This window comes from Lissotriton vulgaris, chromosome 1_1 (genome assembly GCF_964263255.1).
Source record: "Lissotriton vulgaris chromosome 1_1, aLisVul1.2, whole genome shotgun sequence".
Taxonomy (NCBI): Eukaryota; Metazoa; Chordata; class Amphibia; order Caudata; family Salamandridae; genus Lissotriton; species Lissotriton vulgaris.
This window is the reverse complement of record NC_141685.1, coordinates 1,048,575,288-1,048,591,983: the sequence shown is the minus strand read 5'-3', so window position 1 is coordinate 1,048,591,983 and position 16,696 is coordinate 1,048,575,288. Positions and strand designations below refer to the sequence as shown.

Genomic DNA, 16,696 nt, shown 5'->3' with positions numbered 1-16,696 from the left:
ACGTTGAAGGTCTTTTTGGCAGCCATTTCAAGGTAACGTCAGGATGGGTCCATCTCTCTTTATTCTTCCAGAATACAACAGTTCTTTAAGGGACTACTCAGAATGTTTCCTCCTGTACGTCGTCCACCTCCATCATGGCATTATAATGTAGTATTAGCGCAGCTCATGCGCCACCCATTTGAGCCAATTTTTAGGATGTATTTCAATTTCTTAACATGCAACGTTTTTTCTCTTTGTTAGCATTAACTTCATCTAGAAGAGTCTGTGATGTTCAAGCTCTCATTGTCAATTCACCTTTCTTACGATTCACGCCCAATTCTGTAGTGCTACGTACAAGGGGTATGCCTAAAGGTGCCTTCGGATTTTTACCTGAAAGAACCAGTTATCTTAAAGACGTTTTTCCTAATCCACAATCCCCTGCGGAGAGGGCATTTACATACTCTTGACATCAGAAGATGTTTTAAATTTCTATTTGCAAGGACCTCTGTCATTATCAAATTCGATCAACTGTTTATTGCCTATGGAAATATACCGCTAGGACGAGCACATTGTTTAGACATAAAACGTTGTCTAAAATTCTACATTTCCAGAACAGCCCCTTTCCGTAAATCTGATCAGCTATTTATAGCATATGGACTGTTGCGAAAAGGGCATTCAGTGACTAAACAGACAGTGGCACGATGGCTCTCTGCAGCCATATCATTTTGTCATCAGCAGGCTGGCAGGCCTTTACCGAGTCCAGTTAAGGCACATTCTACAAGAGCGATGGCATCGTCCACTGCGTTGTTTGCTGGGGTGCCTCTACACCAGATTTGTCGAGCAGCGACATGGTCCAGCAGGCACACCTTTACCAGACATTATTGTTTGGAAGCTGTCAACGAAGCGGATACCGCAGTGGGGCAAGCAGTGCTTCGTCATCTTTTTCAATAAGGTGAGCCTCTGATCCCTCCTCCATTTCTTTCTGTGATTGCTATATGCTTTTCAGCTGTATATTATTGTCTTCAACTTTTGAGGATGTACTTTGCAATCTCAGCTCTAAGGAGGGTACTGCTATCTATTCTATTCAAGCATGTGAATCTATGAAAGACACCCCTAATACTGGAGAAGAACAATTGTTACTTACCTGTAAACAGGTGGTTCTCCAGTATTGGTGTCTTTCATAGATTCACATGCGACCCACCCTCCTCCCCTCAGAGGCTCTCTTCTCCTCATAGACTCTGTGGTCACTCTTGTGCTACGAAAATCTGAGGTGCTGAGCTCTGAGGAGAAGGTTCTAGAGGGTTGCTGGCGCCTGATTGGCTGTAGTTTGGACCAACATAATGACAATGATAGACTGCAAATGGTTTTTTCCTTTTCCATGCATTCCTATGTAGAAATATGTGTAGGCTTGTTATGCCTTTTTTCTATTACATATTTCAGGTTTTATGTTACATATATATATATATAGTATATATTATTGCTATTTTATTTACCGTGGGACTCCGACTCCGACGACGGGGGATATTCAAGCATGTGAATCTATGAAAGACACCAATACTGGAGAACCACCTGTTTACAGGTAAGTAACAATTGTTCATCTGTGTCAGAATTAAAGGAGGCGTTGTACACCAAGCTCACACTGCCCAACACTCACCAGTATGCTCTTGTAGAGGTTGCCGTGGTTGTTCTCCATGCTGACTCGGATGATGCAGAGATCTGCGATTTGCTGGTTGTAGACCGGAAGCGATGACACCCTGGCCAAAGGCTGCTTGGGCTGGGTGGGGCTCACTGCAGGGGTCGAGGATTCCTCCAGGGGGCAAACTGAGGTGGGACTGCTCAAGGGCAGATCCAGCATGCTCTGAGGGATTCAAAATGGAGAAAAAATCAAATGCCATTTAGGAAGAATAGAGTTGAGAAAATGATACAGCTAGATAAATAAGGCAGGGCATTGAATATGAGTGTGTGCACTGCCATGTGGCTAGTCAGTGCACCTTGGCATGTTAACCCTATTGCAAAACAGAAGGACCTGCAGGACAAGGGGGCCTGCTTTAAAAGCTTAATTCAGCTATTTGACGTTGCCATTATCCATGTTTTATTGACAGCATTCAAATGACACGAATTTAAATGTCAATTAAACTTTACAAAGTTAAAGGGACCTGTATACAAAGACATCGAAATACAAAGCCATTGCCAGCAGAGCCATTAGGAGACTGAGAGTCATGTAGCTCTAAAACGTGTTCCGTTCCCTCGCTGTTTGCCACGCTCCACACCCACAGCATCCCTCTATTTACAGCATCCTCGCAGAGTGCTGCCTTCTTGCTACGCCTCGCCTCACATCACTATGTACCAATGCACCGTCCCCTTTCTGTAAAGCCATTGGCACCTTGCTTCCTTCGAAAGCAGTTCCTTCCTCTCTGTCCAGCCGCAAAAAGGCAAGTCCACAAGACTCTCCAGACGGTGACTAATACTATTATACCGTTTTCCTCTCACTGGGAAAAAAAAAGAAGGATACGGTCTCAATAATGAGCGGCCTGAAATAATCCCTATAAATCTCTGCCCCGCAATTACTGTTACTTGGGGCTCAGGTTATTTTGGGTATGGTGAAATAGGAGTTCCACGTTATTGGGGAATAACATAAGGTATTGGTATTTCAGCACTGATTAGCACGTTTTTCCCTGGTGTTCTAAATGGAGATTTTTGGCTACTTTTAGCAATGCAAATCTCTGTGTGAAACAGCACAAGTTATAATCCACAAGGACCCAGTAACTACTGCTACTAGGCAGATGGGATTTTATGTGCCACTCGGAATCAAGGCTTCTGTGTCATGCAAAGGACAGCCTCCATATCCCACTGGTCTCTCGTCGCCATCCTCCTGGTCCTGCACAGTGCTGCTCTGCCCCCTTATAATCAGTGTCAGAGCCACATTAATTTCTTGCTCTTCACAAACCTGGCATTCCACCTTCCTTTTTGCATATTGTCCTACCAGATTTCCCTCCCCACAGACAGCTGGTAGTCCTGACCACCCTATAGCCCTCGTTTGTTCTGCCACCCCTCTTGCATCTCTATTTATTCCTGACCCATCCCATCTTTCCTCAACACTTTAGAACTCTACCTGACCCCTTCCCTCTAGACCCCTTGACAGCCCTGTACTACCACAATTGTGCTGGCTTCACTGAAACCCCCTCTCCTTTCCTTCCGACTCCTGTAGTCCTGGCCCACCTATCTCCCACAGTGACTATCAAGATTCCTTGTCACCTGCTATTGAAACCTTATCAGTCCTTGTCAGTCAGTGGACATCAGTCATAGCAGCACAAGCGAGAAAGCTCTATGGGAAGCTCTGTGAAATGGAGAAACTGACAACTGGTGGACTTGTCAAGCAATGGATGTGAAATGTATGGACCTGCATCCCCCAATGGAATATGGAACCTGTCCAGCTTGGTTTATGTAAACTGTAACAAGTCAACATCCTGGAATACCAGTGTATCATTTTAAGGCAGCTGTCCTACCTTCATGTCCACTCCACTGTAACCATAGAGGCCCGTGCCGCAGAGAGTACATGCTGTCTGCCTCTTGCTGAAGACCGAGGCAGTCGCCGCCTACTTCCACAAACATGATGCAGGTCCAAGTAATAGAGAGCAGAGGGTAGCTCACACTATGAGGAACGATGCAGCAGCCCAAACCCATCACCCCAACGAAGGAAAATGATTTGTATCTTAGAGCATGTGATAGCTCCCACTACCATGAAGGATGATTCAGTCTTCATTCAGCACAGGCTAGAACCTAACTACATGAAGTGGTACAGTGTAGAGCTGGTGATAGTTTTCACCTTTGGGAAACCAGTGGTCCTAACCTCAATCCCTCTGCCTTATCCACCACCATAGGAAGCCGTGTAGGAGAGCACACGATGACCCCTACCCGAGAAACGTACGTAACTCATATTCTCCTATACCCACCTGTAGCTTATGAGGTCATGTAATGGAGAGTAAATGATGACTCTAACCCTAAGGAATAGAGAGACATCCTCAACCTCCCTCCCACAATATCTATACAGGAATCTGATATGTAGCGAAGTATGGGTAGTGCTTAATTTGTAAAATAATGCATGCCGGTGCACAAATCTCTGCTCAGAAATCAAAAGGTGGTGCAATAAAATGTCAGCGCATTCAATAATAAGACTACACAGTCTTGAATCCAACTCATGCCTCTTAAATCTACAACCAGACATGCCCATCCCTTTATTTCACTTTTGCAAGCTTCAGCTTTCCCCCTGTATGACGGTTTTTCCATCTTCTTCTTCCTCCGTCTTTCCACTTAGTTTGTTTCTCCCTCTCTTGCTCTCGATAAATGTCTGATGCAGAAAAATACGTGCTGGTGGCCCCACCCTACTCAAATTAAGCACTGAGTATGGGTGATGGCTTCCATCTTGAGAAAGACAGAAGTACTCCCATTCTTCCCACATCCTCACATAGTAGACCAACTTGCAAGAGAGAACATGTGATAGTGCCCACCTTGGGGAAGGCAGAGGCCTCGTCGAGGACACACGACATGGGGCTTAGAAGGCCATCTTCCATGTCACAGCTGCTGCTGGAGCCTGAAGGAGAGATGCCACCCCGATCCCCGTTTTGGCGTGGTCCAAACACCTCAGACCCTAGTAGAAGACTGCAAAACAAAACATTGTTAAAAGATGCCAAATTACTACAAGCCGAGGAGATAAAGGAGCTGTGCAATGTCTACTCCACTCTCCTGTGCCTGTGCTCTGAGACATCAAAATAAAGGCCTTAGACATTTCTAAAAACTCAAAATGAGGAAATGGGCATGTGCACATGCTTACGTATAAACAGACTGACATTTCCATTATCACACTCACACGGAAACACACGGTCTAAGCCTACCACGTGTGCACACTGCCATTTGAAAACTGTCTCATACATACAAATGGAGGCATTCCCACACTTCCATAGATACTCACGAGCTGAAGCGTTTGGTTAACCGCCTACGTATCCTAGGTGAGTTGGGGCAGGAGTCTGCAGGTGGTTCGATGGTCCGGGAAACCCTGTAACTGTAAATAGAGAGAAGTAACGTTATCTGGGGAAGATTATATGGCATGTTTAGAAAATATAATCTTCAAATAAAGTCTCTGCATCTGATATAATTAATGTTATGGGTAATATGGGCAATATATAAAAATGGGTGTTCTACAGGACATATGCAGCATTCCTCTGAGCAAACAAGTGACACAGAAATATTTTTGTGGAATTGTTGTAATGGCTCATATCTTCCAATCAGTGGAAGACAAATGACACACCTGTTTATCCACAACTTATGATGTACCCATATACCTTATGTGTACTAATGAGCTTCTTGAACAATTTTTGGTGTCAAGGTGAAATGAACTGGAGTCACTAGTTCAAATAGAAACCATGGAAAGAACAGACTGCTAAGAATCAATTGAACTGAATTGCATTCGCCTTGGAAAAAAGTGAAACTTCGGTCCATTTCTGTGAATGTTTACTGTGTCTTTCAAACACATTACATTATTTCAACATACAATTTCAACACTTTTGGTGACACTCCAACGGCTGATACCAGCAGTAATTGTTTAGCTTTTTCGGTTACAATTACGGATCAGCCCACCAAACTAGAGAAGTCTGTAAAGTTAAGTCTACAGGAGAAAGCAAGCTTCAAAACCAGTTTTACATGGAAGTAACTTCTTGTTGCTTTCCTTGTCACAGATTATAGGCGGGAATAACATGCCTTAAAAAATTTGAATACTATACAATTTACTAATTTGATCCCTTTTAAAGAACACCATTAACAAGAACTCCTTTGGAGCGCGTTTTAGGTCGCGCCTGGGCAGCGCATGTGCTGCTCTGCAGAATGCTGTATTGGAGTATGGACTAGAAGCCCCGCCCACTCTCCGCCCATATTTGTCATTGGCTTGTGTCATTGCCCTTCGTAAATGCTGGCTTCTGATTCGTTAATAGGCTTGTTAGTCCCTCATTAGTACTGCCTTGTCTTCATTTCTAACCTCCCATTAGGACTGGCCCTGTTACTTTGGTTGTTACACTGTACGTCTTTTTAGGTTTTGACTGGCCATGCGCTTTGCGCATGTGCCAAAAAACCTCTTGAGTTGTGTGTGTGGGTTTGGGTCGGCCCTCGTCATTCATTGGCTGGCTCCATAAATGGAGCCTAGCCATTGGACGAGGGGCCTGTCCGTCAATGCCGGACCAGACACGGGGGCGTTCCCGACATTCTTTGGCTTTTGCCGACATCACGCGACGCCGGGAACGCCCCCGATTCTGGTCCGGCATTGCCGGCACCTGCCTCTGCCTTCCTGCTCGGGACATTGCACAAAAGACGCTCGATAGCCCCTCCCTCCCGCTCCGTGGCAGCCCGTCTCCCTCCCTCTCCTCAGGCCGGCCGGCCAGCTGAAGGAAGCAGCCGTCCGCCTCCAGCCAGGGCCGCGCTGGGATTGGCCCAGCCGGCCGAGCCTCCACCACGTCATCGGGAGGAGGAGTGGAGAGCAGGAAGCAAGAGATCTGCCAGATGTCCAGGTGAGTGCTTTGTTTTTTAGTTTGTTGCTTTGTCCGTGTGTGTGTGTCTGTTCCCGCCCCTCACCCTCCCGCTGTCAGTGTGTGGCCGTTCCCGACCCCCCTCCCGCTCTTCGTGCCTTTCCGCCCCCCCCTCCTCCGTTTACCTCGTGTGTGGCCGTTCCCGACCCCCCTCCCGCTCTTCGTGAAAAGGCAAACAAAAAACATTATCAATAATTTGATAGCCCTTGGTGGGGAAAACATGCCTCTGGAGATTTTAACAATGCCGCACAGGGAGAAGGAGGGAAATGCTTTATTGATTAGGCCGCGATGAAAGAGCCCTGTTTCCCGCCCGCCCACACCCTTCATACTCGGAGACAGCCTGACTGAGGTAAGCGTGCCGTCGCTCGTCGTGTTAATGCACACGCACTTCACGATGGAGATAGCAGAACAATGACGAAGAGTAGTGAAGCACACGCCCCTGCCTCATCTTTGGATCATGGCCAGTGCGACACAAGCTCCGGAGAGCACCGCGATGGCGTCGGGAGTTGTCCTGTCTCCATGCTCCCCGGCCTGTCATCACTTCTGCGCGACAACCTCTAAAGGTCATTTCAATTGTTTCGCTGGTGGTGTTTTCTATGCTTTCCTGCAGCTCTGTTTTTGCGAGTAAAATAACAAAACCAAAAATATCTACGTTTGCATTTAAACTGCTCCTCGTGAACAGTTAAGACAGATGTGGCCATGTGTGAAGATAAAAGGGCTGTGTATTATTTGAGGGGAACGGCGAAAGAATGCAAGGGGTTTGGGGACCACAGCTTCATTTTTAAAATAAATAAAGGCCCAACGTTTTTTAGGAGGCCATCCCAACTTTCCACTGGCTGAATACTGGGATGTCCGAAAAACAGGTCTTCCTTGTCTTGCTTCCTCATCATGATTCTTTCTACCAGGCAAAAAAAAACACATTAAATGCCAACCACTTCCGATTGGACCGCGAGACACATTGTTATGCGCTTAACTCGGGTTGTGTGTGATCTGCCAGCAAAGTCACGCGCTGTGAACAAATCACAAAGGAGGCCGTGAAAGGGGCGGGGGGCGAGGGGGGGAGCTGATGTTCTGGCAGTCGCAGGTGACAGACCCCTAACAAGTCCCCGGGAGCAGAGGAGAAGTTTATAGGCTGCTAATAAACTGTGACCAATCGGTGAATGGCCCTAATTGTGCCATGCTGGGTGCAGGGCACAAGTTCTTGGGAGAGACCGCACTTGCTCTCTCGTCCCTCCACAGTCGCAGGGGCCTCGGAGCATGTGGCAGGCTCTGATGTTTGACACACTGAATGGGCGTATGTTCCTTGCATTAAACGTGTAGAATATCTAATTATGGCCGCACAATGATGATTTATAGCCAGAGGCATATGCAAACAAGACGCTGTCGCCCATTTAGACAGAGAAGACAGCCCTGGACCGGCTGCTCGTGCGTTTATTAAAAGGAATATTTGACCAACCGGTTAACTTTCAATTACTCTCCATTCACGGCCCATGAAAGTAAAAACATTGGGTCCCCTAAATGGTAATTTACTGCTCTTGCTATGGCTCATTTATCAAATTAAAATTGGCTTGAACCACAATCACGCTCCCTAAGAAATAATCTACCGGAGAAAAATATGAACCCCCCTTACTCACTAATACTTCAGATGGTTTTACATAAAAATAAGAAGAAAAATACTTTTCTGATGAGCATGATTGAGAGTGCAGATTGAGAGTGCAGATTGAGAGTGCAGATTGAGAGTGTAGAGTGCAGATTGAGAGTGTAGAGTGCAGATTGAGAGTGTAGAGTGCAGATTGAGAGTGTAGAGTGCAGATTGAGAGTGTAGAGTGCAGATTGAGAGTGGAGCTTCAGAGTGGAGCTTCAGAGTGGAGCTTCAGAGTGCAGAGTGGAGCTTCAGAGTGGAGCTTCAGAGTGCAGAGTGGAGCTTCAGAGTGCAGAGTGGAGCTTCAGAGTGGAGCTTCAGAGTGCAGAGTGGAGCTTCAGAGTGCAGAGTGGAGCTTCAGAGTGGAGCTTCAGAGTGCAGAGTGGAGCTTCAGAGTGCAGAGTGGAGCTTCAGAGTGGAGCTTCAGAGTGCAGAGTGGAGCTTCAGAGTGCAGAGTGGAGCTTCAGAGTGCAGAGTGGAGCTTCAGAGTGGAGCTTCAGAGTGCAGAGTGGAGCTTCAGAGTGGAGCTTCAGAATGCAGAGTGGAGCTTCAGAGTGGAGCTTCAGAGTGGAGCTTCAGAGTGGAGCTTCAGAGTGCAGAGTGGAGCTTCAGAGTGCAGAGTGGAGCTTCAGAGTGGAGCTTCAGAGTGCAGAGTGGAGCTTCAGAGTGGAGCTTCAGAGTGCAGAGTGGAGCTTCAGAGTGCAGAGGGGAGCTTCGGAGTGGAGCTTCAGAGTGGAGCTTCAGAGTGGAGCTTCAGAGTGGAGCTTCAGAGTGGAGCTTCAGAGTGCAGAGTGGAGCTTCAGAGTGGAGCTTCAGAGTGCAGAGTGGAGCTTCAGAGTGCAGAGTGGAGCTTCAGAGTGGAGCTTCAGAGTGGAGCTTCAGAGTGCAGAGTGGAGCTTCAGAGTGGAGCTTCAGAGTGCAGAGTGGAGCTTCAGAGTGGAGCTTCAGAGTGCAGAGTGGAGCTTCAGAGTGGAGCTTCAGAGTGCAGAGTGGAGCTTCAGAGTGGAGCTTCAGAGTGCAGAGTGGAGCTTCAGAGTGGAGCTTCAGAGTGCAGAGTGGAGCTTCAGAGGGGAGCTTCAGAGTGCAGAGGGGAGCTTCAGAGGGGAGCTTCAGAGTGCAGAGGGGAGCTTCAGAGTGCAGATTCAGAGTGCAGAGTGGAGCTTCAGAGTGGAGCTTCAGAGTGCAGATTCAGAGTGCAGAGTGGAGCTTCAGAGTGGAGCTTCAGAGGGGAGCTTCAGAGTGCAGAGTGGAGCTTCAGAGGGGAGCTTCAGAGTGCAGAGTGGAGCTTCAGAGTGGAGCTTCAGAGGGGAGCTTCAGAGGGGAGCTTCAGAGGGGAGCTTCAGAGGGGAGCTTCAGAGTGGAGCTTCAGAGTGCAGATTCAGAGTGCAGAGTGGAGCTTCAGAGTGCAGATTCAGAGTGCAGAGTGGAGCTTCAGAGTGGAGCTTCAGAGTCGAGCTTCAGAGTGGAGCTTCAGAGTGGAGCTTCAGAGTGCAGATTCAGAGTGCAGATTCAGAGTGCAGAGTGGAGCTTCAGAGTGCAGAGTGGAGCTTCAGAGTGCAGAGTGGAGCTGCAGATTCAGAGTGGAGCTTCAGAGTGCAGATTCAGAGTGGAGCTTCAGAGTGGAGCTTCAGAGTGGAGCTTCAGAGTGGAGCTTCAGATTCAGAGTGGAGCTTCAGATTCAGAGTGGAGCTTCAGATTCAGAGTGGAGCTTCAGATTCAGAGTGGAGCTGCAGATTCAGAGTGGAGCTTCAGAGTGCAGATTCAGAGTGCAGATTCAGAGTGCAGAGTGGAGCATCAGAGTGCAGATTCAGAGTGGAGCATCACAGTGCAGATTCAGAGTGGAGCATCAGAGTGCAGATTCAGAGTGGAGCTTCAGAGTGCAGAGTGGAGCTTCAGAGTGGAGCTTCAGAGTGGAGCTTCAGAGTGGAGCTTCAGAGTGGAGCTTCAGAGTGCAGAGTGGAGCTTCAGAGTGCAGAGTGGAGCTTCAGAGTGCAGAGTGGAGCTTCAGAGTGCAGAGTGGAGCTTCAGAGTGCAGAGTGGAGATTCAGAGTGCAGAGTGGAGCTTCAGAGTGGAGATTCAGAGTGGAGCTTCAGAGTGCAGAGTGGAGCTTCAGAGTGCAGAGTGGAGCTTCAGAGTGCAGAGTGGAGCTTCAGAGTGTAGAGTGGAGATTCAGAGTGCAGATTCAGAGTGCAGATTCAGAGTGGAGCTTCAGAGTGCAGATTCAGAGTGGAGCTTCAGAGTGCAGAGTGGAGCTTCAGAGTGCAGATTCAGAGTGGAGCTTCAGAGTGCAGAGTGGAGCTTCAGAGTGCAGAGTGGAGCTTCAGAGTGCAGATTCAGAGTGGAGCTTCAGAGTGCAGAGTGGAGCTTCAGAGTGCAGATTCAGAGTGGAGCTTCAGAGTGCAGAGTGGAGCTTCAGAGTGCAGATTCAGAGTGGAGCTTCAGAGTGCAGAGTGGAGCTTCAGAGTGCAGATTCAGAGTGGAGATTCAGAGTGCAGAGTGGAGATTCAGAGTGCAGATTCAGAGTGGAGCTTCAGAGTGCAGAGTGGAGATTCAGAGTGGAGCTTCAGAGTGCAGAGTGGAGCTTCAGAGTGCAGAGTGGAGATTCAGAGTGCAGAGTGGAGATTCAGAGTGGAGATTCAGAGTGGAGCTTCAGAGTGCAGAGTGGAGCTTCAGAGTGCAGAGTGGAGCTTCAGAGTGCAGAGTGGAGATTCAGAGTGCAGATTCAGAGTGCAGAGTGGAGCTTCAGAGTGGAGCTTCAGAGTGGAGCTTCAGAGTGGAGCTTCAGAGTGGAGCTTCAGAGTGGAGCTTCAGAGTGCAGATTCAGAGTGCAGATTCAGAGTGGAGAGTGGAGCTTCAGAGTGCAGATTCAGAGTGCAGAGTGGAGCTTCAGAGTGGAGCTTCAGAGTGCAGAGTGGAGCTTCAGAGTGCAGAGTGGAGCTTCAGAGTGCAGAGTGGAGCTTCAGAGTGCAGAGTGGAGCTTCAGAGTGGAGATTCAGAGTGGAGCTTCAGAGTGGAGCTTCAGAGTGCAGAGTGGAGCTTCAGAGTGGAGATTCAGAGTGGAGCTTCAGAGTGCAGAGTGGAGCTTCAGAGTCCAGATTCAGAGTGGAGCTTCAGAGTGCAGAGTGGAGCTTCAGAGTGCAGAGTGGAGCTTCAGAGTGCAGAGTGGAGCTTCAGAGTGGAGCTTCAGAGTGGAGCTTCAGAGTGGAGCTTCAGAGTGGAGCTGCAGACTGGAGCTTCAGAGTGCAGAGTGGAGCTTCAGAGTGCAGAGTGGAGCTTCAGAGTGGAGATTCAGAGTGGAGCTTCAGAGTGCAGAGTGGAGCTTCAGAGTGCAGAGTGGAGATTCAGAGTGCAGAGTGGAGCTTCAGAGTGCAGAGTGGAGATTCAGAGTGTCAAGAGCAATGCCAATAGCTCTAACTTTAACAAAGGCAAAACCATTGCATTGTAAATGCTTGTTTTTAGTCTGTAAGCACAATTTTCTTTAATGAGTGTCTCCTGCTGCAGGCACGAAATGCTTTCCTGCAACATTCAGCGCGCCTTGCGTACTTTCACTTTCCGAGTCTGGGACAATGGCGGCCGCTTCTTTGAATAGGGCTTGCATTTACAAGACTTTAAGCTATTGGCATTGTAAATGACTTAATGCCTTTTATTTATGTGTTAATTCGCAAAACAGATAAATAAAAGTCATTGTCATTTACAATGGCAATAGCTTAAACTCTCGAAAATGCGAGACCTATTGCATTACAAATGCTTGTTGTCTCTTAATTCTGAGTACATTTTGCAACTGTGGATTTCCAATCATATTGTTAGTCATTGGCTGACACGGTTTCTGTTCCATATTGCAATCTATTACCCCTAGTAACACAAAGTAGTCAGTAAATTATTACTAGTGTGAATAATGAGTAAGGAACTGATGACATACAGCCCACTGAATTTGCAATTCATTTCCTTTCAGGTGTTTGACAAAGATGTATTGAGAACAGAGCTGTAAGGACCACAGACTGCTCTGTCACCACGGTAAGACAAAAACAGTACTGAGCATATATTTAGCTGATGGAATTATCGTTCTCTAATTACGATACATGTGCTGTTATTAATTAACTCAAGGGCATTACTCCTTTTGCCTGTTTGAAAAGGAGAAGATTAATATAAAACAACAGTGGTCCTCGATATATCTTCAAGCATCAATAAATGTATTACTCATTATTCATATATTAAGGAAATTAATCCACAACAGAAGACAGAAAATATCAATATTTTCAAAGCCAGTAATACATATCAGTATGTTGTACCCAACACAAATCAATTTAAAGAAACAACCAATCTTTTTGGTCAATAATTGTATTTCAAATTTATTTACAACATTCATAAAAAACAATTAGATAATAGGGAAGAAAGGGCTGCAAGAATGCAGTGAAAAGCGGTGTTCAAGTGAATTAAAGAGAAAAAGAGAGCTTGAGAAGCACGGAATTTAAAAGAGATTTGACAATCACCCGAGCTCATCGGGTGCCTGCTCAGCCATTCCCAAATTCCTCTCTTCCCCGTACTATTCTGTTAAATTTTGCAGATATTCGTATTAAAGAAACAATCCTGTTGAGGGCCATTAAACAGGGTCAATTTGCAGCAAATGCCACTACAAAATGTCGGATTTTCTCCGACATGTCTGCTGCCGCTGCCCGGCGCAGAAATGAGTTCGTGAAAATCTTGCACCTGTTCAAAGCTAAGGGGGCGCAAGCCTCCATAGCGCAGCAGTTAAAACTAAAGGTGCTGATTAAAGGCAAATTCTACCTGTTGACAGATGTCGATGAGGCTAATGATTTGCTTAGCAAAATGTCGCCTGGTTAGATGTGTGGTTACTTTTGTGTTATTTCTCTTTCTTTTTCTCTTATTTTTCCGGACAACAGTTATATAATGGACATGGATATGGTGGGGGCGGAGGACTGGGAGGGGGAGGGTTTGGGAGGTTATGGGGTGTCATTCCAAGACACCTCTATGGTAGGGGTTAAGACCCAGTGGCAGGCGTTGCGAGAGTAGTAGGAGGATGGTCACGGGTGAAGTTTGGGGGGGGATTAGTGGGTGGGGTCAAAAAAGAGGGAAATATCAAAAAAAATTGCAGTCTGATGGTGTTGGGCGAAAAGGTTTCTCACAGGCACTGTGTTATTTTTGATGTCGCAATATTTGATTAATACAAGTAAACAAATTCTATTATGTCTGCTAATGGGGGATTGAAATTAATTTTGTTCAATGTGAATGGTCTTAATAACAGGAAAAAATGTGTGCCATAGAATCATGGCTTCGGACTGAGAATCCGGCTGTCATAATGTTACAGGAAACCCATCTTTCTACTACTAAAAAGGAGGATTTTTTCAATGTTTAAAACATGGGCTTTGTTCCGGGGCTTTTTATGCGCTATTAATTCACAACGAGGTGTGGCCCTTTTTTTTAATAAAAATCTGGAAGTTGAAATTACTCAGACGGATCAGGATGGCCTAGGTCGCTGGTGTTGGGTTTCATGCCATCTCAAAAATCAACAAAGACCTATTACCTTTGTTAGCTTTTACGCCCCTATAGAGGATAACTCCCAGATTTATGATACAATGTTTCAGTACTTGTTATTGCTAGGTGGGGATATTGTCATAGGTGGCGATTTTAATATACTTATGAACCCTAAGTTAGATTCCACTTCATCCTCTAAAAGACAGTCTAAACCTAAAACCCTTCGGACTATGCTAAATAATATGACAACATTCGATTTATGTGCTCCATGGCGAGTGAAAAATCCACAGAAAAGTGATTTTACCTGTTGGTCGGGTAGGTTTAAAACATCCTCCTGAATTGATTTCTTTTTGGCATCTAAACAGCTGAAGTTTTCTTCACAGAAAATTTTTCATAATGGTTTTTCAGATCATGCAATGCTGGTTATTAATTTTGTTTTGGGTAACAATAATACTATAATACCTAAACGCTGGATTTTCAATAAAGCTTACTTACAAGATATAAATTGAGTGACGGTACTCAAATCAGAGATTTCTGATTTTATAACTCGAAATTTAGGCTCAGCTCCTATACATATCATCTGGGATTCTCTGAAGGCCTTTATTCGTGGTATAATTATAAGTAAAGATGCAGCTGAGTGGCTTGCCATAAAAATTATCAGGAATTCTCTTTCTCAAAAAATTCACGATTTAATAACATAACGACATCTTAACCCAACTTGCAATGTCCAGGAGCAACTTAACGAAGCAAAGCGTGAACTGAATGTCTATTACTATTTACAGAGTGAAGAGGTCTTTCGTAAACAATCTCAAAAAATTTACGAAGATAGTAACTTCATGGGAAAATTTCTAGCCTGGCTGGTCAAAGCACAAGCTGCCCCAAATATGATACATTCTTTGAAAAATACAGTCACACATATTGAGACATCTAATCAGGCTGAAATAAGCTCAATAATGCTCTCCCACTACCATAATATTTACAGTGCACAGCATTCCATTGACCATCAAAAGTTGTCTAATTTTTTGGGGAGACATGTACTTCCATGCCTATCTTTAGATGACCAACTAAATATGCGACGTCCATTCTCTAGGGCAGAAGTCGATTCGATTACAAAGGACCTTCCATTGGGTAAGGCCTGTGGCCCCGATGGCTTTCCTGCGGAGTTTTTTAAAGTTTTCTTTAGCTCATTCGGCGACCGGTTTATGTTACTATTAAATTCTATGCTCGAAGGCAGGCAAGTTCCCGCATCTTTTTATGATGGGACGGTAGTTCGTTTTTTTTAAAAAGGGAAAGATTCTAAAGACCCTAATTCATACAGGCCAATTACACTCTTAAATTCGGATTATAAAATTGCCACCAAATTATTGTCACTTCGTTTTAATACTATTTCAGCAGATTTAATCCATCCTGATCAAAACAGGTTCATTATGGGCAGACAGTTATTTACAAATACCCATTTTTAATAGAGGCATTAGATTTGTTTGAATCACGGGGATTACAGGCTTTGGTTTTATTATTAGATGCAGAAAAAGCTTTTGATTTGGTGGTTTGGGATACACTTTTTATTATTTTGAAACATTTCGGGATTCCACAACAAATTATCATTTAAATACAGAATTTGTACACTGGTGCTACAGCTAATATAATTATCAATAAACTGGTAGCGGGTTCAATTTCAGTTCTGCGGGGAACAAGACAAGGGTGTCCCCTGTCTCCTGTTCTTTTTGCTTATTTTATCGAACCACTTGCTGTAGCAATTAGGAATTGCATACAGATTGTTCCCCCGGTCATTTCTATGCCTAAGATCAAATTATACGCGGATGACATTATGTTATAAATTAAGCCGGATCTTCGATCACAAACACAGACTATTAAGATTTTTGAAGAATTTGAGGCTGTAGGGGGCTACCGAATTAATAAAAAAAAACAGAAACCTTGGTGTGTGGGGGTGCACACCCTGTTCTACATCTGGATTTTTATGGTTGCATTAACTCAAAACCCAAAAGATATTTGGGAATTTTTTTTCTCCTACAATTCAGGACTTATACACACTTAATTTTGTCCCGTTAATTCAAAAGATTTGATCAATGTTTGCACGGTGGGATCCACTACCGTTATCACTTCTTGGTAGGATAGCACTGATTAAAATGTCAATACTTCCCCTCTTCAATTTCTTATTTTCCACTATTCCAATTTTTCTGCCTGGTTCTTTTTTCTCTAGAGTCGAATCTATGTTTTCTGCTTTTGTCTGGAAAAAAAACTCCTCGTATCGATATACGCACTTTATATGAAAGAACTGAATATGGCGGCCTTTCACTACCAAACTTAAAAGAATACTATCATGCATATTTTGCATACTATTTAGATCGATTTAAAAATGTATCTTCAGGAGCAAATGTATTTGTAATTTTTTTTTCTGGTTAATATGCTCTGAAATTCAGATACCATCTCCCCTCCTTGTACCTAAATCACCAAAATTCGTCGCAATGCCATGCGTAAAAGATATTCCCTCCCTTTTTTTAATTTATCAACTCCCCTATTTGGTGTTTTTTCTTTTCTTAAGATCAAAATCGAATTGGCAATTACAATGAACTGGGAGCGTGCCGGGTTTAGAACGTTAGCTGATTTTGTGGACAATGGGTCCTGGCTAACTGTTGACGCTATGCAACGTCTGATTCCGAATAACATTTTGCTAATTAGGTCGTATATCGAGATCTTTAAAACTTTGACTCTACTAGATCTAAGTCATATTAGTATCTCGTCACCGTTGTTTGAAGATCTTTTTATAAACGCTTTAATAAAAAAAACAGGGGATTGGAAAAATTATTTGACACAGAGTCGGGAGGAGGAGTTGTGCTCGAAAGCAATACGTAAATGGCATATTCAGGAAAATTTAGTTTTATCTATCGAGACATGGAAAACTATGAATAAGTTTAATTTCGGTTCATTACGTGGCGCCAACTGGCGTAGAATGTTATTCTTCAGCAAATGTCTTTTGTATTGCACTCC

The 16,696-nt window shown here is 44.8% G+C and overlaps 1 protein-coding gene across 4 annotated transcripts in view; it reads right to left on the bottom strand.

The window, feature by feature from the left end:
• Nucleotides 1-16,696, bottom strand: part of RGL3 (ral guanine nucleotide dissociation stimulator like 3) — a 448,342-nt gene that overhangs the window by 45,425 nt on the left and 386,221 nt on the right. For all 4 annotated transcript variants that reach the window (XM_086962749.1, XM_086962747.1, XM_086962756.1 and 1 more), the window contains exons 14-16: nt 4,949-5,038; nt 4,488-4,638; nt 1,634-1,837 (exon numbers count right to left, since the gene is read on the bottom strand). In XM_086962749.1, coding sequence (XP_086818875.1) covers nt 1,634-1,837; nt 4,488-4,638; nt 4,949-5,038 — 445 coding nt within the window. The remainder of the gene's footprint in view (nt 1-1,633; nt 1,838-4,487; nt 4,639-4,948; nt 5,039-16,696) is intronic.